This window comes from Lissotriton vulgaris, chromosome 2_1, assembly GCF_964263255.1.
Source record: "Lissotriton vulgaris chromosome 2_1, aLisVul1.2, whole genome shotgun sequence".
In the NCBI taxonomy this organism is placed as follows: domain Eukaryota; kingdom Metazoa; phylum Chordata; class Amphibia; order Caudata; family Salamandridae; genus Lissotriton; species Lissotriton vulgaris.
The window spans coordinates 638,300,587-638,325,979 of record NC_141687.1 but is presented as its reverse complement, the minus strand read 5'-3'; the positions used below and the strand labels follow the sequence as shown (position 1 = coordinate 638,325,979).

At 45.0% G+C, this 25,393-nt stretch overlaps 1 protein-coding gene across 1 annotated transcript in view; it reads left to right on the top strand.

The window, feature by feature from the left end:
- ICE2 (interactor of little elongation complex ELL subunit 2) overlaps positions 1–25,393 on the top strand; it is an 823,034-nt gene that overhangs the window by 358,541 nt on the left and 439,100 nt on the right. Inside the window, exon 7 of the mRNA XM_086955805.1 lies at positions 18,044–18,203. Within this exon, the coding sequence (XP_086811931.1) occupies positions 18,044–18,203 (160 nt within the window). The remainder of the gene's footprint in view (positions 1–18,043; positions 18,204–25,393) is intronic.

Genomic DNA, 25,393 nt, shown 5'->3' with positions numbered 1-25,393 from the left:
TTATTAAAACGCCATCTGCCAGTACAAGGGACAAAAGGTAACAGATCAAAATCAACAAAAACCGGGGCATGATCTGATATTAAAATAGAACCTATCTCAGATTGAATAAATGCTGAGCTAAGGATTTACTTAAAAAGAGATAATCAATATGAGATTGTGAGTGATGTGGGGGTAAATAGTAACTATATTCTTGAAAGTCTGGATGGCATAGCCTCCAGATGTCGACTAAAGATTTACGACGTATGGTGGAGGTAAATTGTGAGTGCATTTTAGTGTTTACAAATTTAACTGGAGAGTGTCTGTCTAATATAGAGTTGTGAATTTGATTGCATTCACCACCAAAAACAATATAATCATCGTCAAGCCTAAGTAATTTATCAGGAATTGATGTAAAAAATGTTTTATCAACAGAAATAGGACCGTAAACATTAAAGATAACTAACTGTATTTTTTCTATAAGTAATCTAACAATGCCTCAATGACCATCAGGGTCTGATTCTTGATGAACAACAGAAACATGACATTTTTTATGGCAAAGAATCAAAACACAGTTTTTCTTACCCAGGGCTGGGGAAGAAATAAAATTGCTACCCCAACATGTTTTGAGCTTTGGAAGCTTCAGCATCTGACTAATGTGATTCCTGAAGAAGAGCAATATCAGTTTTTAACTTCGCTAAATGGGTTTACACCCATTGTCTTTTATTGGGATTACCTAACCCTTTAATATTCCAGTTTGTAACTCTGAATGTGACCAGAAAGAGATAACATAAGCAAACATTAGGCATACAGTGTCATAATCGATCTTAGAATTGAGAACAAGTAAAAAGATAATAACGAGTAGGAGAAAAGAGAAACAAGAAAGAAATTGAATAATAATACAGAGGAAGCTTAGCAAATGTAAGAACAGGACTAAGAACAAGGAGACAGTACATGCCATAAAATAGAACTCGAAAACATAATATGCCATATAAATGACGACTGAAACGCATACCTACAACACAAAACGAAGATGCGGGATGGCGACACCAGAAAATGACGACGACATCAGCAGAACCCAGCCGAACTCCTGAAGAATCAGGGGTAAAACATCACAAGGAAGAAACCACAAGGGAGCAAATTACAGAAAAATAACTATACCTGTGTGAGAAGAAAAGAAGGCAAGTGAGAGACAGAAAGAAAGAATAAAACATCATAAATAGGGCTCCTGGTTTTCCGTTTAAACTGATTTTTACATATAAATACAGACGGAAAACAAGTTTTCCTTTGTATTTATATGTAAAAATGGGAAAATACTGCTGCCATGCTCCCCACAGAGTTGCGTAGCCAAGCCCTCTTCCTGATTCCAAGGCTGTGCCTGCCTACTGTAACATGAAACGTTTTTGTAAATGCCCCATCCAGTTCCGGGGCTCCGCTCATCCCCTGGAGTGAGCTCTGCACCAGCCTTTCGTAAACAAAAGTAAGAGCTCTCGGGGAAGATGGGAGGGGGTGGGGCAGGAGTCAGTGGCGTATGCAGTTTTGGGGCAGCAATAACAGGAATCGAATGCCAGCACCCCTTCGTGTGCCAAAGCCTAGCTACATCAGTGGAGTGTATGCAGAGTTTGTGGCTGGACTCCATAGCCCATAACCATTGCAGTCTCTTCCTTTATACTGGACAAGACAAGGACATTGTCCACTTTTGCTGCCCCCCTCTTTTTTCCTCTTCTTCCCTCTCTTTCTGTTGCGCCCTCACTTGTAGAAAACCATGATTGGTCTTTCCTCTCCTTTCCGTCATTCGTTTCTCTATGAAATGGGTCCAAAAAAGGAGAAACACGTTTGCTGCAAATGTCTTTGTCTGACATTTTTCTACACCAAAATGCAGCCTCAGGAGGAGAGACAAAAGCTTTTAAGATGCAAGCAATAAATACATAACTAAATAAAACAAGACAGAGTAGTCGCAACGTAGCTAGTTTGGTTTGATTTACACCCAAACACATTAGCGCTACCTTTCAGAGTTTGCCAGTGAAGCGCTACTTTTATTTTCATGTCGTTAGCTTTTCAAGCAAATACACATTGAGTTCTGAATAATGAGTGCAAAAGCATTATGGTGTATTCCCTGTGAGTGTTTGCTTTTTTCCAGTACATTGTTACTGTTTTTTCATGCAGCATTTTACTCTAGTCTAGTGCATAATGTGAACTGAGTTGCTTACAGGTGTTTATAGCGGGGCACAATTGGGTTGTAGCTGAAGGCAGTGTGTTTCTCTCAGTGGGGCAGTATGGTGTTCAGTGAGGGAGAGGATCTGGCACTCTGTGCCGATGACAGAAACTACAAGGCTCTGACACAAATGTCTTGTGATAGCACTTTTAAGCGTATTTGGGGCATTCTGCAAACAGCACATTTTTCAGATGAATGTAATGTGTTTGCCAATAACAACTGAGTGCATGTGTGCATTGTCAATTTAAATAAATGTGGAAAAATACTAGCAGCAGCGTCAACCTTTGCTTGTGGCAAAAATAAATGTGGATAATACAGATAAAATGCCCAAAAAAGAAATGCGGATAAATACAGACGGAAATGGCAAAAAAAGAAATACCATAAAACCGGGAGCCCTAATCATAAAGCAGGGGGCGATACTAAGGATATAAACAAAACATCAGTCAAGTGTTACACAGGTAAAAAAAATTCAGACAAAACAAAAACAGAAAACAGATCAAATAGGTCTTGAGCTGTCCATAGCCACAGGTCCATGTTGACGAAGAAATTCTTGCAGGACAATTGGATCATCAAATGTCGTAGTTTTATCTTTATAAGTGACTTTGAAAATGCAGGGAAGAATTAGTCCAAATCTAGCATCAAGGGAACGAAGTGGAGGTCGAAGATCGAGAAACTTTTTGTGGCGGTCAGCTGTAACTTTAGCCATGTCTTGACTGCAGACAGGACTTGCATTAGGTCGGTATACTGTAAGAAGAACATAACTCCACGAGGCCTGGTAGATATCTTGGGACACAGTCTGTGAGCTCGCTGAGTATTGATAGGAGACAAATCCAAAAGTTTAGGCAAGAAATTCCGAAAGAAAGTGGTTGGATTAGATCCTTCAATATTTTCTGGAAGGCCATAAATTCTAAGGTTGTTCCTGCTGTTTCGGTTTTCCAAATCCTCGGATTGTTTCTTGAGTCGAGAGATTTCAGACTCCAAAGTGGAAATGCGAGAACAGGAGGTCTGAAGAGAGTCTGTTCTTTGCTCCACAGCAAGCACACGTGACTCAAGCAAAGACCATTTATCATCTAGAAGTTGTAGAGTTTTTTTGGTATCTTCCATGAAAGGTTTTAAAGCACGAATCTCCTCAAGAATGATATCCATGGAAGAGGAAGATGAGTTAACAGGAGAAGGGGGGGTCCTTTTTGGTCCGTTTGGTAGAAATCGCAGACAATTTACTGCCAGAGTGTGATTTTGGAATAGCGCCTGTTGAAAGATCAGATCTTTGAGAAGAAAAGACCTCCATAACGTTAGGAGCAGAGTCGGAGTCAGATTGCGGAGCAGGTTTAGATGGGGTGCTTAATTTGAGATTTCTCTCTCTTCCAATACGAGAGTGGTTTGTGAGATCACAAGAGGCACTTTTTTTAGCACCAAACTCCGAAAGGACCAGCTGCGTGCCAGTAAGAAGAAAAACTAAAAATGCAGAAAAGGATTGCAATACAATTTGACAAGTAGCGTCAACCTCACTAGGTCCTTTTATGTCCTTTCCAAAGTTGAAGAGGGAATATACTGGAGGTATGAAGTAATCTCAAAATGGCGGCCATTTAGTACAAACAATCCATCAACGGGCACATGCAACAATGTTGGCTTTTGCTATTTCTTAATTGCGATTTTTAAGGAATCGCAAAAGCCTATGCATGTAGAAATCGCTTAAAAATAGCCATTTCTAAACATTCCTTAATTGCGACTCACAAATTGTGACTCGCAATTAAGGAATACCTCCTCATTCATTCCTAAGGGCCCAGAGGCCCATAGGAATGAATGGGAAGACATTCTCTTTTCCTTTTTTATTTTTTACAATTCTTTATTTATGGTATTTGTACATATACATACAGTGAACAGGGTTTGCTTCGTTTGGGAAAAACCATCCTGTGCGGTTACAAGGTAAGTGGTATATGGTAAGTATTTTGGATGGCCCCTTCTGTTGCTTATACAGTAGTTATAGGCTGGAAGTATTGTAGGAGAAGAGAAAGAGATAGGTGTGAATAAGTAAAGAGAGAGAGAAATTATAGGTTAGGGGAGGCAACATCAGCTAGCGTCGTGGCAGTGGAATACATTTCTGCTAGATACTAGCTCATTCAAAATTGTTCATGACTTAAGGCGGGTCAAAGGTGATCAGGCAGTTGTCCAGTGATTTCCATAGGTCTCTGGAGGTGGCTTTCCAGGGTGAGTATCTTATCGCTAGGGAGTCGGCTCCCCTTAGGTAGGTGATCCAGGAGAGCCATCGCTGTAAGAAACTTTAGAGGTGTCCTTCCAGTTCGATAGAATTAGCTTGGCTACGGTGATCAGGAGAAGGTCCAGGAGTTCTCTTTCTCCCTCTGTGGGGAGGTTGTTTCGGATAAAGGCCGTAAGGATCGAGGGAAAGTCTCTTATTATTTTACATTTGAACACCTTGTCTATAAAATCAAAAACCCTCCCCCAAAACTCCTTGAGAGTCGGGCACAGAAAAATCAGGTGCTCTAGGTCGCCTTTGGCAGCGTTGCAGTTCCAGCATGTGGGGTTGTCCCCGAGTCCTAGTTTATGTAGGCGTTCTGGAGTCCAGAATGTTTTATGTAAGAGCCATAGTTTGGTCTGCGCCAGGGTTGGGGTGATCTTAGCCCGTGTGGCTGACGACCATAGAGTGTTCCACTCCCGGTCGACCAGTGGTGGGTGTATGTGGCCGTTCCAGTATTTCTCGTTTTTTGCGTTGACGTTCAATTTTTTTGTAGTGAGGGTTTTATATAGGCGTGAGACCTGATATCCTAATCTATTTATGTTCGCTACATATTAGAATATTGATGGCTTTGAGTTTGATATTCTGGATTTTGTCAAGGCTGTTTTGAGAGGTCTGAGTCTTCGAGTTGGTGGGAGCTTTTTAGGTTGGCGAAAGTCAGTGGAGCGGAGTCCGCTTCGAGCTGGTATGGGTGTGTGATGCCCTTCTCTATCCAATTATCGAAGTAGAGCTTTTTGCCTTTGTATTTTATAGCGCTATTTGCCCATAGGGATTCGGCTTTAGAGCCCTTAATACTAACCTCCATCTTTTTGTCTAGCTTCAGAAGTGCTATCTTAGTGTTTTTCATTATTGTGTTGCCCGCGAGGGGATGCGTGTTGGCAGTGAGAAGGGCAAGCGGGTTGAGGTTTTTTAGTATTGCTCTTTCTAACTGAAGCCAAACCGGTGCGTAGTCTGTTGATTGTTCTATCCAGTGTGTGCCCTGCTTGGCTAGGAATGTCAGTTGAAATGTTTTGAAAACCCCAAGATTTACCCCCCTCCCCCTGTTTTTTGGGTCTTCTTAGTTTCTTCAGGCTTATCCTAGCCTTTTTGTCACGCCACAGAAATGTGGTGCACATTTTATCTAGTTTTTGGTAGAATTCGTCTAATAGGAATATTGGGAGCATCCTTGTAAGGTAGTTTACTAGGGGGGTGATCATCATTTTTATTGTTTTGATTCGCCCCCACCAGGTCATAAATTTGGGGGACCAAGTCTCAAGTTGCTTTTTGATTTTGTGTAGTATGAGCTTCTCGTTGTGTCTAAGGGTTGAGAACAGGTCAGTACTAAAGTAAATACCCAGGTATTTGATGTGGCCTGTCTGCCACTTGATTCCTGATGTTCCCAGAACCTCTTTATTGCAGTGGATGTTTAGCGGCTTGCATTCTGACTTATCGTTGTTAAGTTTGTACCCTGATAACGCAGCATATTCGTTGATTGTGGACATGAAAGCTTCTATCGACGTCTTTGGTTGCTGTGTCATTATTAGTATATTGTCTGCGCCAGGGTTGGGGTGATCTTAGCCCGTGTGGCTGACGACCATAGAGTGTTCCACTCCCGGTCGACCAGTGGTGGGTGTATGTGGCCGTTCCAGTATTTCTCGTTTTTTGCGTTGACGTTCAATTTTTTTGTAGTGAGGGTTTTATATAGGCGTGAGACCTGATATCCTAATCTATTTATGTTAGCTACATATTAGAATATTGATGGCTTTGAGTTTGATATTCTGGATTTTGTCAAGGCTGTTTTGAGAGGTCTGAGTCTTCGAGTTGGTGGGAGCTTTTTAGGTTGGCGAAAGTCAGTGGAGCGGAGTCCGCTTCGAGCTGGTATGGGTGTGTGATGCCCTTCTCTATCCAATTATCGAAGTAGAGCTTTTTGCCTTTGTATTTTATAGCGCTATTTGCCCATAGGGATTCGGCTTTAGAGCCCTTAATACTAACCTCCATCTTTTTGTCTAGCTTCAGAAGTGCTATCTTAGTGTTTTTCATTATTGTGTTGCCCGCGAGGGGATGCGTGTTGGCAGTGAGAAGGGCACTTGATTCCTGATGTTCCCAGAACCTCTTTATTGCAGTGGATGTTTAGCGGCTTGCATTCTGACTTATCGTTGTTAAGTTTGTACCCTGATAACGCAGCATATTCGTTGATTGTGGACATGAAAGCTTCTATCGACGTCTTTGGTTGCTGTGTCATTATTAGTATATTGTCTGCGTAGGCTGCTACTTTTACAGTAGTCTGCCCGGTACATATCCCCTTTATTTTCTCATTTATTTTAATATCTTGGATTGGGTGCTCTAGGGTTAAGAGGAAGAGGGCGGGCGAAAACGGGCAGCCATGTCTCGTTCCTTGTTGAAGGATAAGTAGTTCCGACAGGCCCCCGTTTATTGTGATGCATGCAGTTGGTGATTGGTACAGGGCCATTGTCATCTCTATGTATCCTTCTCCTAGGTTAAATTTGTTCATGCATTGTTCTAGGAAAGCCCATTAAACTTTATCGAAGGCTTTCTCCGCGTCTAGTGCAATGGTAACTGTTTGGAGGAGACTCTTCGAGGCTTGTTCTAGAACATGGCATAGGAGGCGTGTGTTGTCACTGGCCATTCTGCCTTTCATGAAGCCCACCTGAGTGTTGCTTATCAATTTGGGCAGTATCTTGTTCAATCTCGCTGCTAGGATCTTTGCATAAATTTTGCAATCTACGTTGATAAGGGAGATTGGCCTATAGTTTTTCGGTAGTTGGGGGTCCTTGCCTTCTTTGGGTATTACAGTTATGGTAGCTCCTGTCATGGATGCTGGTATTTTCCCTGTGTCTATTGCGTGATTGAAGACTCTTTTCATGAGTGGGGTGAGTTGCGGGAGGAAGGATTTGTAAAAGTCTGCTGTGTATCCGTCTGGGCCGGGGGCTTTGTTCTATCTTAGGGACCTGACAGCCATTTCTATCTCTGTAGCATTGATGTCTAATCCCAGATTCGTGCTGTCCGTACTGTCGAGTTTCGGTAAACCTAGTCTTTCTAGATATTTTTGGCATGCATCTTTGTCTAACTGCTTGTCATTCCTGTACAGGTCTGAGTAAAATGATCTGAAGAATCTGAGGATATCTTTGTGTTTGGTGTATGTTTTGTTGTCCGTGTCGGTGATCGATGTGACGGCCCTCTGATTGTTTTTATATTTCAGGTATGAAGCCAGGAGTTTCCCTGCTCTTTTGGCTTCACATAGGTTTAGTGCTTTGCATCTGTTGAACCAGAGACCGGCCCTTTCACTAATGATTTGGTTGTACTCTTATTTGGTGGTCGTTAGTCTGTGGAGGGTCGAGTCATCTCGATTATCTCTTATAAACTCAAGTTCTAGTTTTTTGATTTCTGCCTCCAGTTACGTTAGCCTTGAATTCGCCTTTTTATGTAGTGTGGCTGATATGTCAATTAGCTTCCCCCAAATTGTGGCTTTCAGCGCGTCCCATAGTGTGTCTACGTTAACTTTGCATTTATCGTTCTTGGTCACGTAGTCGGATAGGGCGTCTGTAATCTCTTTTCTGTGGCCTGGGTCTGTGGTGGTGCTACTTCTGAACCTCCATCTACGGGGCCTTGCCTCGTTGTGAGTACCAGCCAGTTTCAGGCTGATTGCTGAGTGGTCTGAAACTAGCCTCTGTTCTATTAGTGCCTCTTCTATCATGTGCGTGTGGGCCCCTGATATTAGAAAGTAGTCTATTCTTGTGTGTGATTTGTGTGGGTTTGAGTAGAAGGTGTAGTCCCTTGTGGTTGGTTGCAGCAGTCGCCATGCTTCTTTGAGTTTGAATTTCGTGCACATGCTATGGAGGGCACCATTGGAGTTGTTGGGGTGGTATTGGCATAGGGATTGTCTGTCTAACAGTGGGTCTAAGGGCATGTTGATGTCTCCTGCTACTATCAGTAGTCCGTTTTGTGGAACTTTGGCCAGGGAGTCTGCTACTTCTTTCCAGAAGGGTTGATCATCTGAGTTGGGGCCATGCAGGTTTGCCACGTGCAGCTGTTCACTCCCTCTTGAGATGCTGGTTATCAAAAGCCTACCTTCCTAGTCGTGTGAGTGTGAGTTTATCGAGAGTTTGGAGATTTTGGAGATGATGGTCATGACGCCTTCTCTCTTTCTGGTCACCGGGGAGCACACTGATTGTGCTATCCACTTTGCCCTAACTAGTTTGTAGCTCTCTTCCTCGAGCTTTGTTTCCTGTAATAGGACTATGTCACTCTTGGATTTGGCTAGATAGTCTACTATTTTCCTGCGCTTAATGGGGTGGTTCAGGCCCTTGACCTTTAGTGAGGTTATTTTTAGGTCTGTCGCGAACGCGCCAGAGTTGTTGCTAGCCATTGTCTAGGTGGTGGATTGGCTATTTTCTGTGCCCGACCCTCAAGGAGCTATCGCACTGTTCCACTGCCTGGTTCCTGAGGTAGTTTAGTTTGAATAAGTAAAGCCAAGAAGATGTAAAGATAAGGTTATAGAAGAGTCCTACCATTCCTCCCCCCTCCCATGTCACTAGCCTCCCTCTGCCTGCCCCCCCCCCCATTCTCCGCCCCTGCTCCCTCCCGCTCCCTCCCCTCTCCCCCAGCATCTAGATTGTGGAAGGTGCGATGGCAGGATCGCCATTGCGCCTCCCGGAGCTAAGTCTGCTGCGAGTCCTTGCAGTAGCTATTTTTAAAACGTTATTTTATACATTGTTTGTCAGGTTAAGACGTTGCATAGCAGCGGGTGGCTGCCCGCCTCTCCTATTGAGGTGACAGCCACGGGCTTAACCAGTTACATAAGAGTTTATTTTAATACTTGGTAAAGGATACTCTGTGCGTTTTGAGGTTTTGTCCTGTTGACGTATCGGGCAGTAGTTGCTTGTCTTTCTCTCCCCCCTTGGTAGACTTCTGGTGGGACGTTTGATTTACTTGATTGTTAGGTTGGGTAGAGGTTTGTTCAGTGTCGGCGTCATCGGTTCACTTTTCCTTCTTTGAGGTTTGGTACGTATCACTATTCCTTCTTTGAGGTAGGTCCGGTTATTTTGGTTACTTTGGATGTAGCATCGTGCCGATGAGGTCGAGTTAGGCTGTGTGCCTTGCGGCGGTTTAGTTCGCTTTCAGTTATGTCCTCACTCACTGTTGAGGTCAGGAGATGGGCCTCTTTTGGCGGTGCCATGCGTTGACAAGTCCATCTTAAGGGTAGGAGGCCTTTTCAGGTATTGGTGTAGCTACTGTGGATCTGTCAAGAAGTAGCTTCTGCCCCTGTCAGTTATTTTAAATTTGGCGGGAGCGACAAAAGTGATTTGGATATCTCTATTTTTGACCAGTTGGCCTTGTGCGAGAAATCCTTTTCTGGTGTCTACTGTTGTCTTTGAGTAGTCTTGTGTCAGAATGATTTTGTGCCCTTTCCAAATGATTTGGTGGTTCTTTCTGGCATAGCTGAAGATCTCCTCTGTATGCTGAGCTCTCAGAGGCCTGCAGTTAATGGGTCCGGTGAATTTTTTTTAATGAGTTTTCTTGATGCTGGAACTCTGAATGCTTTATCCAGTTCAAATTGGCGGTCGAAGTTTAGGTTTGTGATCTTCGGGATAAGATCCTCCAGGAATCTGGTACATGATCCTGCGTCTTCCTCGGCCCCTTCAGGGATGCCCAGTACCCGAATGTTTCCCCTGCGGCTCTTGTCTTCCATCTCAGCCGTTAGTCTTTGCAAGGAGTCTGTCTTTTTGTTTAGTTCTTTCAACTCTTTTTTTGTGCGTTGAGTTATGTCTTCCGTGTAACTGATACGGGGTTCCGCCTTTCCGAGTCTGGTATTTACTGTATTCAGATCAGCTCTGACTGCAGCTAATTCCAGTTGTATAGATTCAGTGGTGAGTTTCGTGGACTTCGCTAGGTCATGCACCTCCGCCACTTTCTTTAGGATAGTGTCAAGCGTGCTATTTATGTCCGGCTTCTGCTTGATTGGGGACTCCGATATCTGTGGTTCACTCTTGCTCTTCTTCTGTAGCTGTGCCTGTAGTCTGGATTCTCTGTCTGCCATGTTTCTTACTGTGTTCGTGCCGTCTGGAACAGGTGTCTAGTGGCGTAGGTACCTTTTTCCCTGTGCCGCCTGGGTTGATGGACTTTAATTTCCTTGAGGTTATATGCCTCTACGTCCCCCACAATGTAGGTTTGGCTCGGGGAAGACTGCAGTACTCTCTGCTTAGCTCTTGCTCCCCCTGTTACAGGTTGATGTCCTGTCTGTAGCCGGTGTTCGTCCTGCTGTTTAGGAGCCTTGTTAGGCACTCTTTGCTCCGGTTTTGCGCCCCACAGGGGCGACTCATGGCGTTGTGTGCTGGGTCTTGGTCTCGCGGTTCCCCCTCTTCACTCTTTGAACTCGTCCACTCTTTCTTCTTCTCTTCTCCCGACACACGCCCCGGTTTTGCTTGTGAGCGGTGCCCAGGGTGGTGATCCGAGTTCTGCACGTCCTGCAATCCTGTATGGCAATTGTACGTGTTGCCTTTCCCGTGCGGCTTCCGTGCAGATAGCCCTCCCCCCTCTGCTTTTGTGTGCGCCAGCGATGCTCGATGGAGGTGCACTGGGTCTCGTCGTTGGCTAGGTGGAACAGACTGTTAATCGTGAGGCACGGTCAATGCTGGGTTTACTGGGTTTTCTCAGACCTCAGGGCAGCTCCTGGCTTCGGGCTTCTGTTTACGGGCGCCATCTTGTTCGCCACAGTTAGTTTGTGGGTATTAGCTGTGGGAGCTGATATTGGGCTTCCAAGAGTGTTCCCCCTGCGAGGTCGATCTCCCTCTTAGGGGGTCACTGGCTGGGCAGCGCTAGCGTTTATTTTGCTTTTTGTATTTCTTCGTCAGTTCCCGGCAGGGTGTAGCGGCGGTCTGTGGGTAGGACCGCTGTTGGGGAGAAGTGATATTGTCCGGGAGTTTGCCCCCGGTTTTCGGGCTGTCTTGGCTGCTGCCTCTTTGGAGGGAGCGCAGGGTACCTGCCGATTCTGTGGCCGCGGTAGAGCTGGAGTGCTCATGGACCCGTTCCGTTTTTGCCATGCCCCTCTCCCGTCTACTTGTTTTGCTATGCTGTGGGGTCGGTTTAGGGCGGTAGGGCTGGGCCGGTATGGGAAGTGCGGTACCTGCCTCCGTCTGTGCTTGCGCTTTTTCGCCTCTTGGCGCCGGTAGTCGCGTTTATGTCACGCAGTACCCTCTTGTTTGGGGAGGTTGTTTAATACTGGTGCCGGCCGCCATCTTAGGAACACCGTCGTACCACCACCTCTCTTCTCGGATAGCGCAGGGTTCCTCTCCTGGTTCGTCCTGAGTACTGGGATAGGTCGCTATCTGTAGCTGCTCCGATCCTGGTAAATGAGCTTTCTGTTTCTTAAAGCTCCGTTCTTGGCTTATATAATCCAGTTGCTAGCTCCGTTTTGGCGCGACGGCTCGATCAGGCAGCCATTAGCTTCTGCCGTCCAAGCCAAGCCCCCATCTAAGCCAATTGAGAATACAATTTCAAGGTGCCAGGGTGTCAAAAGGACACCCTGTTGAACCCCTGAAATTGATCTGTGCACATATGTTGCACACACATGCCCTAAGGGCATGTGTGTGCGCAACATGAAACTTTGAAAAATGCACAAAAGTGCCTTTTTTAAGTTTTTGCAAATTACCATGAAGTTCAACTTCATGGTAATTTGCGCCCCCTATTATCGAAATCGCTGATTTTTTCACTTTAATGAATTGCATTTAAGGAATCTCAATTTGCAATTCCTTAAATGCAATCGCAATTTAAGTAATCGCAATTTAGAGATTACTCAAATTGCGATTTTTGCATTTGGGATGATGCATCCCAAATGCAAAAATTCCGGTCGCAATGGGGCAGATTCTGAGAATCTGCCCGTTTGCGACCGGTTTTTCTTTTGATGCATGTGGCTTCAAGTCCCTTAAAATGCCTCAAAGGGGTCCAAAAAAGCAGGGAAGTAGGAGAAAAGTCACTTGCCCAACATCAGTGTCCGGCACAGGAAAAAAAAACTGTTTGAAAAAAAACGCATAAATTAGGCATGTCTGGGTAATCCTTAAGTATATACAGCGTTGAAGTGCATCAAAGCAAAAATGGAGGCCGTTGTGAGGAAGAACGGTCATGGGTAGAATTATGCGGAAAACGGAGGCAGAAACTACATAATCCAAGCTCAAATGCTGCCCGTTTTTGTTAGAGGGCACACCTACATTAATGGCGAGGAATGAAGGCTCCCTCCAGTGGTAAACAAGCATTTGCAATGCAATAGGTCTCGCATTAGGAAAGTTTGAGCTATTGGTATTGTAAATGACAAATTTGTTATTTATGTGTTTGTTTTGAAAATAGCGAAATTAATAGCTTTGTCATGTACAATGCCAATAGTTTTAACTTTTGCAAATGTGACACCTATAGCATTTGTAATGCAATATGTGTTGTATTTACGTGACTTAGATGTATTGATATTACAAATAACAATGGCTTTTAATTTTTTTAAATAATTAATACTTAAATAAAAGGTATTGTAATTTATAATGGCAATAGCTTAAACTTTTGTAAATAACTTTTGTGAAGATTATGTTCAGTGTACTTTATTGTGACGAAATTCCAAGAACAGAAGTGAAATATTAACATCTTTTTGTGACATTTGTAATAAAGCTTGAAACATTGAGAGAACATATTTGAACCAGTTGTTGTTGAATGGTTGAACAGATTGATGCTGTGGTGGCGCTGAGTGATGTGGAGGCGACGAGGGATGCTGTGGCATTCAGTGATGTTGTGGTGCCCCTGAGTGATGCTGTGGTGGTGCTGGGTGATGCTGTGGTGATCCGATAGATAGAGTGAGGGCGATAGATAGAGGCGATAGATAGAGGGAGGGCGATAGAATGATAGAGTGAGGGCGATAGATAGACAGAGAGGTAGATAGAGATATGGCGATAGATACTGAGTGCGATAGATAGACAGAGTGAGGGCGATAAATAGACAGATAGAGTGAGGGAGATAGATAGATAGATAGATAGATAGATAGATAGATAGATAGATAGATAGATAGATAGAGTGAGGGCGATAGATAGAGTGAGGGCGATAGATAGAGTAAGGGCGATAGATAGAGTGAGGGCGATAGATAGAGTGAGGGCGATAGATAGAGTGAGGGCGAGAGATAGAGTGAGGGCGAGAGATAAAGTGAGGGCGATAGATAGAGGAAGGGCGATAGATAGAGGGAGGGCGATAGATAGAGGGAGGGCGATAGATAGAGTGAGGGCGATAGATAGATAAAGTGAGGGTGATAGATAGATAGAGTGAGGGCGATAGATAGATATAGTGAGGGCGATAGATAGAGTGATGGCGATAGATAGATAGAGTGATGGCGATAGAGTGAGGGCGATAGATAGATTGAGTGAGGGCGATAGATAGATTGAGTGAGGGCGATAGATAGATTGAGTGAGGGCGATAGATAGATTGAGTGAGGGCGATAGATAGATTGAGTGAGGGCGATAGATAGATAGATAGATAGATAGATAGATAGATAGATAAATAGATAGTGAGGGCGATAGATAGACAGATAGAGTGAGGGTTATAGATAGAGTGAGGGCGATAGATAGAGTGAGGGCGATAGATAGATAAAGTGAGGGTGATAGATAGATAGAGTGAGGGCGATAGATAGATGTAGTGAGGGCGATAGATAGAGTGATGGCGATAGATAGATAGAGTGATGGCGATAGAGTGAGGGCGATAGATAGATTGAGTGAGGGCGATAGATAGATTGAGTGAGGGCGATAGATAGATTGAGTGAGGGCGATAGATAGATTGAGTGAGGGCGATAGATAGATTGAGTGAGGGCGATAGATAGATAGATAGATAGATAGATAGATAGATAGATAGATAGATAGATAGATAAATAGATAGTGAGGGCGATAGATAGACAGATAGAGTGAGGGTTATAGATAGAGTGAGGGCGATAGATAGAGTGAGGGCGATAGATAGAGTGAGGGCGAGAGATAGAGTGAGGGCGAGAGATAAAGTGAGGGCGATAGATAGAGGAAGGGCGATAGATAGAGGGAGGGCGATAGATAGAGGGAGGGCGATAGATAGAGTGAGGGCGATAGATAGATAAAGTGAGGGTGATAGATAGATAGAGTGAGGGCGATAGATAGATATAGTGAGGGCGATAGATAGAGTGATGGCGATAGATAGATAGAGTGATGGCGATAGAGTGAGGGCGATAGATAGATTGAGTGAGGGCGATAGATAGATTGAGTGAGGGCGATAGATAGATTGAGTGAGGGCGATAGATAGATTGAGTGAGGGCGATAGATAGATTGAGTGAGGGCTAGATAGATAGATAGATAGATAGATAGATAGATAGATAGATAAATAGATAGTGAGGGCGATAGATAGACAGATAGAGTGAGGGTTATAGATAGAGTGAGGGCGATAGATAGAGTGAGGGCGATAGATAGATAAAGTGAGGGTGATAGATAGATAGAGTGAGGGCGATAGATAGATGTAGTGAGGGCGATAGATAGAGTGATGGCGATAGATAGATAGAGTGATGGCGATAGAGTGAGGGCGATAGATAGATTGAGTGAGGGCGATAGATAGATTGAGTGAGGGCGATAGATAGATTGAGTGAGGGCGATAGATAGATTGAGTGAGGGCGATAGATAGATTGAGTGAGGGCGATAGATAGATAGATAGATAGATAGATAGATAGATAGATAGATAGATAGATAGATAGATAAATAGATAGTGAGGGCGATAGATAGACAGATAGAGTGAGGGTTATAGATAGAGTGAGGGCGATAGATAGAGTGAGGGTGATAGATAGATAGATAGAGTGAGGGAGATAGATAGATAGATAGATAGATAGATAGATAGATAGATAGATAGATAGATAGATAGATATAGATAGATAGATAGATAGATAGTGTGGAGGGGCTAAGTCTTGACAACATACCACAACAAGGCGGAGGTGGAGAAGGGTGCAAGGTGGAGAAGGGTGCAAGGGGGAGGCCAAGAACGGTGCAAGGGAGAGGCTGAGAAGGGTGCAAAGCAGAGGGCGAGAAGAGTGCAAGGCAGAGGGCGAGAAGGGTGCAAGGTAGAGAAGTGTGCAAGTCGGAGGGGGAGAACAGTGCAAGGGGGAAGGGGAGAAGGGTGCAAGGCAGAGGGGAGAAGGGTGCAAGGCAGAGGAGAGAAGGGTGCAAGGCAGAGGAGAGAAGGGTGCAAGGCAGAGGAGAGAAGGGTGCAAGGCAGAGGAGAGAAGGGTGCAAGGCAGAGGAGAGAAGGGTGCAAGGCAGTGGAGAGAAGGGTGCAAGGCAGAGGGGAGAAAAGTGCAAGGCAGAAAAGGGTGCAAGGCAGATGTGGGTACGGGTACGAGGGGGAGAAGGGTGCAAGGGGAGGGCGAGAAGGGTGCAAGGCAGAGGGCGAGAAGGGTTCAAGGTAGAGAAGGGTGCAAGGGGGAGAAGGGTGCTAGGCAGAGAGTAGAAGGGTGCAAGGGGAGGTTGAGAAGGCTGCAAGGGGAGTGTGAGAAGGGTGCACGGCAGAGGGGAGAAGGGTGCAAGGGGGAGGGGAAAATGGGAATAATGTACTAGGAGGCAAATATTACCTTGGAGTCGTGTTCGCTCTATACAAAATTACAAAAAAAAGTCTGCATCTCATCAAACTACTTATTTGCGGAGAACACGCAACAAAGTGGTACTGGTAACCACACAAAGAATCATGGTGGACAATTTGGTAGTCACAGGAAAATTAGTGGAGTCAAGTGCCCTCTGCGCATGTCTGCTATCGCTTCACCACAACCAATAAAGAAAAGATTGTGTTTTGGAACAGAGCCGAATTGCTTTAAGAAACAGGGTCATGTGGTATCTGTCTAAAGTCTGGCCAGGATAACAGGGTGGGCGCCGCTGCATGTTCAAGGGGTTTGATGCCCAAGAGGATGTGGCTTAACGATCAGAGCAGCCAAGTTTGAAGCTGGGGAACAAGGTTCGAGCCTGTGATTCTCTGCAAATCTGCCCATGCCTTAAAAAAATATATATACTGTGTCCCTCTGTAATGCAACTTGTACTCATGCAAAGCACTCTGATACCTTGGAGTCGAGTTTGCGCTATACAAAACTGCAAAAAAAGTCTGTATCTCCTCAAACTACGTATTCGCCGAGAACATGCAACAAAGTGGTACTTGTACCCCACAAAGAATCACAGTGGACAATTTGGTAGCCACGGGGAAGATAGTGGAGTCAAGGCCCCTCTGCACATGTCTGCTATCGCTTCACCACAACCGATAAAGAACAGATCGTGTTTTGGAACAGAGCCGAACTAATAAGCATGCATTAATTAAGGTCCAGCACGAAGCTTATACATTTACTTATGATTGTAAATTGACAAACTTACTCCCCACTCACTTCTTTATTGCTTTTCTTAACGCCGTGATTGATTTTATTTAAATGCAACAATTGTTTATTTCTCCGAAATTGTTCATTGTGATGTTAGAATGCCGGGGTACCTCGATCGGTCGGAAAATGTTTGAAGGGGTGATATTAGGTGCCTATTAGGATGCTATGGGTGTCAAGGCGCAAAACTGCATCGGAGGGTAATTTTAAGGTTTTGGACCCGACAAGCTCTCTGCATTGCGTGGTGGGGGGGCGGGGGAGCGGCAAAGGGTGGCGGGCGGGGGAGCGGCTTAGACACTTCAGTGAGGCAGCGCTGCTCAGCAAAACAAGCTCTGGCATTGCACGGAGGGGTGCGGGGGAGCGGCTTCCTTTGAAGTCTGATGCCGAGGCTCAGACAAATGGTGTGGGATGTGGCTGGCGATGTGCACGCGCCTGGCTCACATGAACTGTACGCGATCCGCAGTTTGGGTAGACTTTTCGAAAGCCTTACTATAATCTCGCCCACCATCCCTACGGGATTGCTTAGGCTCGACCTAAAAAGCTGCGATCGGAGTGCTGGCACGAGGCTCCGGGATCCGGCCACCATCTTGGTTGGCGCCGAAACCACATCCCACCCTACATCAAAGTATTAAAAGCCAAGAGGGGTCACTTACTGTCAAACAGATTAAGATCTCAGGTGCAACATCCATGAGGGAAGGACCGGCCTGGCCGATGATTGACAGAGAAGGGCCTGCCCTTGGCCTCAGCCGGGCCCGCGTGCGTTCCGCTCTGCTGAATATAGGGCCGTTCTATACAGTGTAGAGGTCAGGCTCTGCCTCCCCCAGCCGGTGATAATGGGACTCGAAGTCCCTAGTGTCACGGAAGTCCGTTGGTTGAGTCAAAGTTCCAACGTGTTGGGACTCACATGGATGTACACGAACGCTCATTCTGTGTACTGATGTTTGAACTTGTAGGGCATCCCCAGTGTATCTCGATTGTGCAAGCAGAGCAGATAGGTTCAGAACATCCAAGTCTTCCTGCAGATTCATCATCTTAATACTGGCAGTTATGTGAGGCGTACGAGTCACTTAACATTACTGATGATACAATTAAACTGAAAAGCTTCTGGTTGAGGCTTATGGGGCCATTTTGTACGCAGGATTTACATTTCTAGGTAAAGAAGTCTCTATCATTGTACCACTACATGCTGACAGAATTTCTTCTTTTTTTTGGTTTCCAGGATATTCGCTCTGATCCAAATGCCGAAAAACTTGCATTAAAATACCGTCCACAAGTAGCTTTAACTGCCCAGTCTTTATTTACCATGTTAAATAACCACGGCATTAACTACAAAGAACAGTGGGAATTGCCAGTGTGTGTCAAAATGCTTCAGAATGAAGGTATGTTATCTAACTAGTCTATATAAATGGAAGTTTCTCATTTGTTGAATTTCTCTTCTTTCCTTTTTTGCGGTCTAATTGTGACCTGTCTCCTTTACACCACCATCAGCCTCTTTTGAAGTATTGTTGATACGAACCAGCTTGTTTTAAGGATGCTTAAGTGACAACATTGGGAGTTAAGTGATATGTTTCTGTTGCCTAACTGAAATTCCACAGATCTTAACTTTTTTTTAAATAATTGCAACAAATCTTTATCATTACATTTGACCTCGTACAGTGCTCTGCTGCGTTTGGTATTTTCTTGATTGTTTTCTCCTTTTTAGGTCGAGCCTAGAGCAGCGCATGCGCTGCTTGCTCGATTTTTATTAAGGCTTGCTCGATTTTTATTAAGGGGTTTTCAAAGTGCTACCAGAGGCTTTTGCTGGCCTCAAGCTTGCGCGCGCGTGCACGCGTGCAGCCGCCATGTGGGTTTCTGTCAAGGCTCATTAAGCCTTGCGTGCCTATCTCCGCGCTTCTTCGCGCTTCAATTCCCTCCCCTCCCCCACCACAGATCGCGTCACTCTGCTGGCCTCCACTCCCCACCCGCCTCTCTATGACTTTGCCTGGCGAGGGTTCCTCGTCGTTTTATTAGCTTCATCCTCTGCTTTGGCTGCTGCCTTACCATTATTTATTTATCTCATCAGCCTCCCAACAATCTCCCCTTTCACTGCTGCTTTCACTTTTAGCTAGCATGAGCAATCTAGATCACTGCAGTGCACGGTGCAGCTGGAGTCCAGATCTTAGCATATATGCCCGGGCTTTTCCATTTGTTGGGGCCTGCCGGGCTCGCAGTAGGTGGGACAAGCATTCCTAATCCAGTCGTGTGTCTGTGCTAATCACACCGGTGTTATTGTCATGCTGGTCTCGCTCGCTGCACAGAACTAGAAATAAGTGCCTGCTGAGGGGTTCTGTAGATGGCTTTGAGTACTTTCTGCTTATGCTATTTATGAATGTGCTCCCATAACTAAAGTTCAGCAGAACTGCCCCAGCTCAGCTCAGTAATGCTGGTGGCACCAGTGCGTGTGCTTTGTGTGATATGGTGCCGCTGGGGCTATGTGACAGACTTGTTGCCTCCGTCGTCACAGCAGCCGTGAGTAAGCAACTTTTGCAGTGTTTATTAAAACAAAATAATACAACAAACCTGAGGCCACCTAGCTGTGACCGTAACCTATGTGACTTACCTGTGCCTCAGTCTGTCTCAGCCTCGTCGGCATCAACTCTCCGACTTTGAGGTTTAATGTCCATCATGCTTTGCGTAGCTCACATGGAACAGTAAGTTCTAGGCATATGGGCTGCAGATGGTACACTATGAATAGATCGCCATCTGGTGTTGGGCTCGGATGATTGCAGTTTGTTTTTCTCTTGGAGAGTCTTTTGTAGCTTGGTGACTCCACCTTTGGTTGGTAGTGCGCATGGGCATCTGCTCCATCCTTAGATTGTTTTTTTCCGCCATCGGGTTCGGATGAGGATTGAGACGCTCCAGATCGACTTCGGAAAGAAGTGATTTATCGGCGCGTATTCCCTTTCCAATTCGACGGTATTGTTATCGAACGCGATTTCATTTCCATTCCGACGCGTTTCGACTCCAACATCGAAGAAAAACTTTGATCCACGTCGACGAACAGGAGGCCTTTCTCGACGTGGTCAAGCCCGGAGTCCAAGGAAAGGGCTCCATTTAAAAAATGTCCAACGTGTGGTGCTAAGTTCCCACACAAGGACCTACACGAGGTGTGCAACCTCTGCCTATCGCCTAAACACGAATCCAGGGACTGCGAAGCCTGCGCAGCATTCTCCTCCAAGTCGACGATTAGAAACCGTCGAGCTCGAAGACACGAGGTTTCCAGAATGCAGTCGGAGGCGATCCCGGAGCTGTTCGAAGACCAGCACCTCGATGAAGAAGAAGATCATGAAGATCAGTCGGGGTCGGAAGGGGACGAGTCGGATGTCGAAGAACTCGACGTGCAACAAACCGTGAGTGACGACGTCCCCTTACCAAAAAACCGACCTCGTGTGGTAACGACCCCGCCTTCGAGCCCGGTCAAACCGCAGAAAAAAGTTTCCGACGCCCCGCCTTCGGGCCCGGCAACGAAACCGAAACTGAAACCGAAACTCTCGGTCTCCCACCATGTCGGATCCGAGAAGCGGTCGACATCGACTTCGACACCGAAGCTTCATGCAAGGGAAAGCTCGGCATCGAAACACTCCATGTCGAAACAAAAACATGATTCGACGTCGAAGACTCACTCGACACCGAAAAAATCGGAATTGAGCTAACACTTGGTGCCGAAAACACCGAACATTGACGATCGAAAACAAAAGCACCTTTCGGAACCAAAGGCTTCAGTACCGACACAGGAGCAGCAAACAGATCCCAAACAAAAGATTTTGTTTATAGATCCACAAAATGGCAAAGTAGTGACGAAGAAGAGGAAGAATGAACAGTTAAAAGACAAAACTCTTCCTTCTAAAAAGAGACCACTGGGGACAAATACAACTCCTCCTACTTCTCCTCGACCTAAAGTCACACCCTCTTCTCCTATTCCTCACACTATGCCAAATATTCCTCCACCTTCTACACCAAGACCATCTACACCTCAGTCAGATGTAGACAGTGACACAGGGGAGGGAGAACCTCAAGGGGATGATGACACTATCCCAGATGAGGATGACCCATGGGAAAATTATGACGCAGGGTCAGATGATGACAACAACCCAGAGTTATATCCCTCAAAGCCTTCACCACCTGATGATAACACAGGGTTCGTACAGCTCATTAATAGGGCAGCAAAATACCATAAGGTAGATCTACATACAGAACCTCAGGTAGAGGATTTCCTATTAGAGACACTACCTACTGCACAAAGAACATCAGGTACTCTACCTATGCTGAAGGGTCTTCTCAGTCACACAGCAGAAATATTCAAAGACCCAGTGAGGGCTAGGGTGTTAACCCCAAGAATTGATAAAAAATATAAGGCGGCTCCAAAGGATCCAATATTTATCAAAGGACAGGTACCTCTGGACTCGCTTGTAGTTTCAAACGCTCGTAAGAGAGCGAACTCATTATCTACAGGAGAGGCCCCTCCACCCGATAAAGAGTCAAAATTAATAGATGCATCAGGCAAAAGAGTAGCATCACAAGCAGCAAATAGCTGGCGTATAGCCAATACACAAGCGCTACTTGCACGTTATGACAGGGCACATTATGATGAGTTAGAAAAACTCATCACACATCTCCCCAAAGAACATCAGAAGAGAGCAGATCAGCTAATACAGGAAGGAAAGATAATAACTAACACTTCCATTAAGTGCGCCCTAGACGCGGCAGACACTGCAGCAAGATCCATCAACACCAGTGTCATGTTAAGGAGACATGCATGGCTTAGAGTCTCAGGGTTCAAACAAGAAGTACAAACATCTTTATTGAACCAACCCTTTGATCAGAAAACACTTTTTGGCTCAAGCACAGATGAGACCTTAGAAAAGATGAAGAAGGATACAGAAACGGCTAAGTCAATGGGAGCATTACAACAGCCAACACAAAGGGGTTCCTTTCGTAGATCCACCTATAGAGGAGGCTCAAAAAATACAGGAACAAATCAGCAATCCACCTCTTTTACACCTACGTCACCCAAGGGTAATTCAAGAGGTAGTTAAAGAGTTAACAACAACAAGGGTAGAGCCCGCGGAAATAATAACAACCGCAACTCCCCAACCCCAAAACAGTGACTTAATACAACTTCCCCCAGACCACATAACACCGGTCGGGGGACGTCTATCACAGTTCCTACCTGTCTGGAAAACATCACATCAGACAAGTGGGTGAGACAAATTATCCAACATGGTTATTGCCTAGAACTCACAGCTACCCCACCAAACATCCCCCCCAAACAGCATCCAATGAGTCAAGATCATCTGACATTGTTAAAAGAAGTACTATCACTGCTACAAAAGCATGCCATAGAGAAGGTTCCAAAACATCAACAAGGGACAGGAGTATACTCTCTATACTTCCTAATCCCCAAAAAAGACGGGTCTCTAAGACCAATCTTAGACCTCAGACCTCTCAATGCATACATAAACTCGGAACATTTCCACATGGTCACGCTCCATGGTACTTCCTTTACTGAAGAAAGGGGACTTTCTTTCTACACTGGATCTAAAAGACGCTTTCTTCCATATCCCAATTCACAAAGCCCACAGGAAATACCTAAGGTTTGTAGTGGAAGGACAACATTATCAATTCAAAGCCCTTCCGTTCGGGGTCACAACGGCACCAAGAGTGTTCACAAAATGCCTAGCTGTGGTGGCAGCACACCTAAGAAGACACCAAATACATGTCTTCCCTTACTTGGACGATTGGTTAATAAAGGCCAAGTCACAAGAAGAATGCCTTCACAACACACAGAAGACCATTCAATTGCTGCACCACCTAGGGTTTATGGTGAACTACAAAAAATCACACCTGCAACCGAACAAGATTCAACAATACTTAGGGGATACTATAGACACAGAAAGAGCCATAGCATACCCCAATCCAATCAGGATACAGACAATGGTCAAGTTAATACAAAGATTTCAACCACAACACACACTACCAGCACGAGTGTTTATGCAGCTGTTAGGCATGATGTCCTCCTGCATACTGCTAATACCATATGCCAGACTGCAAATGCGTCCACTACAGGAGTGTCTAGCGACACAGTGGAATCAGGCTCATGGTCAGATTACAGATCTGGTGTTGGTAGACGACCGTACGTATCGCTCTCTGAAGTGGTGGAACACAACAAACATTTCCAAGGGACGGTCGTTCCTAGAACCGATTCCACAAGTGATACTGACAGCGGACGCATCGCTCTCCGGATGGGGAGCGCATATGGACAAATACACAGTGCAGGGAAAGTGGAGTGTGCAGCAAAAGAAACTGCACATCAACTACTTGGAACTATTAGCAGTATTTCTAGCACTAAAAGCTTTCCAAATGCAAATAACCAACATGGCAGTCCTGATCAGAACAGACAACATGACTGCAATGTATTATATTCAAAAACAGGGGGGGGACACACTCTCTCCAACTATCCAAACTAGCACAGGAAATTTGGAGATGGGCCATTCCTCAAAAGATCTATCTGTTAGCAGAACACCTACCAGGAGTTCAAAATCAGATAGCAGACATCTTAAGCAGAGAGTCAGAACAAGTACACGAATGGGAGCTGCACGACCAGATACTGCAGCCATTCTTCCAAAGATGGGGGCAACCAGAGATAGATCTGTTTGCCAATCATCAGAACGCAAAATGCCAAAACTTCGCATCCAGGTACCCACACCACCGGTCCCAGGGCAATGCATTATGGATAAATTGGTCCAACAGATTTGCTTACGCTTTTCCCCCTCTCCCACTAATTCCGTTAGTGGTTCGGAAACTGCCACAGCATTCAATGACAATGATACTAGTGGCACCCACGTGGGCAAGACAGCCGTGGTTCACCACGCTACTACAACTCTCACAGGTGCCACATCAAAAGCTAAGATTATTACCCATGCACCTTACACAGAACCATGGAGAAATAATGCACCCAGATCCCAAACAATTGAACCTAGCGATCTGGCTCCTGAGGTCATAGAGTTTGGATATTTAGATTTACCACCAGAATGTATGGAAATCATTAAACAAGCAAGACGTCCTACCACCAGAGCATGCTATGCAGCAAAATGGAAGAGGTTTGCTGTACACTGTAACAGTAACAACATCAACCCTCTGGACGCATCCACTAAACAAATCATTTGCTATTTACTACACTTGCAGCAATGTAACTTAGCATATACCTCTATCAGGGTTCATCTCGCAGCTATAGCGGCGTACCTACAAAACAGGCAACATCTTTCCCTGTTTAAAGTACCAGCAATTAAAGCTTTCATGGAGGGACTCAAAAGAGTCATTCCACCAAGACGACCACCTTCCCCAGTCTGGAATCTCAACATAGTACTTACCAGACTAATGGGACCACCATTTGAACCTATGCATAGGTGTGAAATACAATTCCTCACATGGAAGGTGGCCTTCCTCATAGCTATCACGTCACTCAGAAGAGTAAGTGAGTTACAGGCTTTTACGATTCAAGAACCATTCATGCAGCTACACCAAAACAAAGTGGTTCTTAGAACAAATCCAAAATTCTTACCAAAAGTAATTTCCGCATTCCACATCAATCACTCAGTGGAACTACCGGACTTCTTTCCAAAACCACAGACGGTAGCGGAAAGGGCCCTACATACATTGGATGTCAGAAGGGCAATATTGTATTATATAGAAAGAACACAAACTTTCAGAAAGACAAAACAGCTATTTGTTGCGTTTTCACATAAGGGCAATCCCATATCTAAAACGGGCATTGCCAGATGGATTGTAAAATGTATTCAATATGCTACTTAAAAGCAAAGAGGACATTAACTGTTCCTCCTAGAGCTCACTCTACACGTAAACTAGGAGCATCTATGGCATTTTTGGGAAACATTCCACTAGATGACATATGCAAAGCAGCTACCTGGGTTACACCGCACACCTTCACAAAGCACTATTGTGTAGATGTGCACACAACAAGCTAGAGTGGGACAAGCTGTATTAAAGACTTTATTTCAGACAGTTGCAACAGACACGGGCGACCACCACTAGGGAGAGAACTGCTGTATAGTCTATTCATAATGTACCATCTGCAGCCCATATGCCTCGAACGGAATATGCTACTTACCAGTATGCATCTGTTCTTGGCATAGAGGGCTGCAGTGTGGTACATGCCCTCCCAGCCTCCCCGGAAACCTGTGTCTGTTCCAACAATATCTTATTTAGATACACTTACATGGGCATTTCTATCTGTATTCTATCATACTACTCCATCTAACCCTACTATGGCAAAACAATCTAAGGATGGAGCCGATGCCCATGCGCACTACCAACCAAAGGAGGAGTCACCAAGCTACAAAAGACTCTCCAAGAGAAAAACAAAGTGCAATCATCCGAGCCCAACACCAGATGGCGATCTATTCATAATGTACCACTCTGCAGCCCTCTATGCCAAGAACAGATGCATACTGGTAAGTTATAAGTTACCAGCTATTACAGCACTACATATATAACTGACATGGGTTGGATG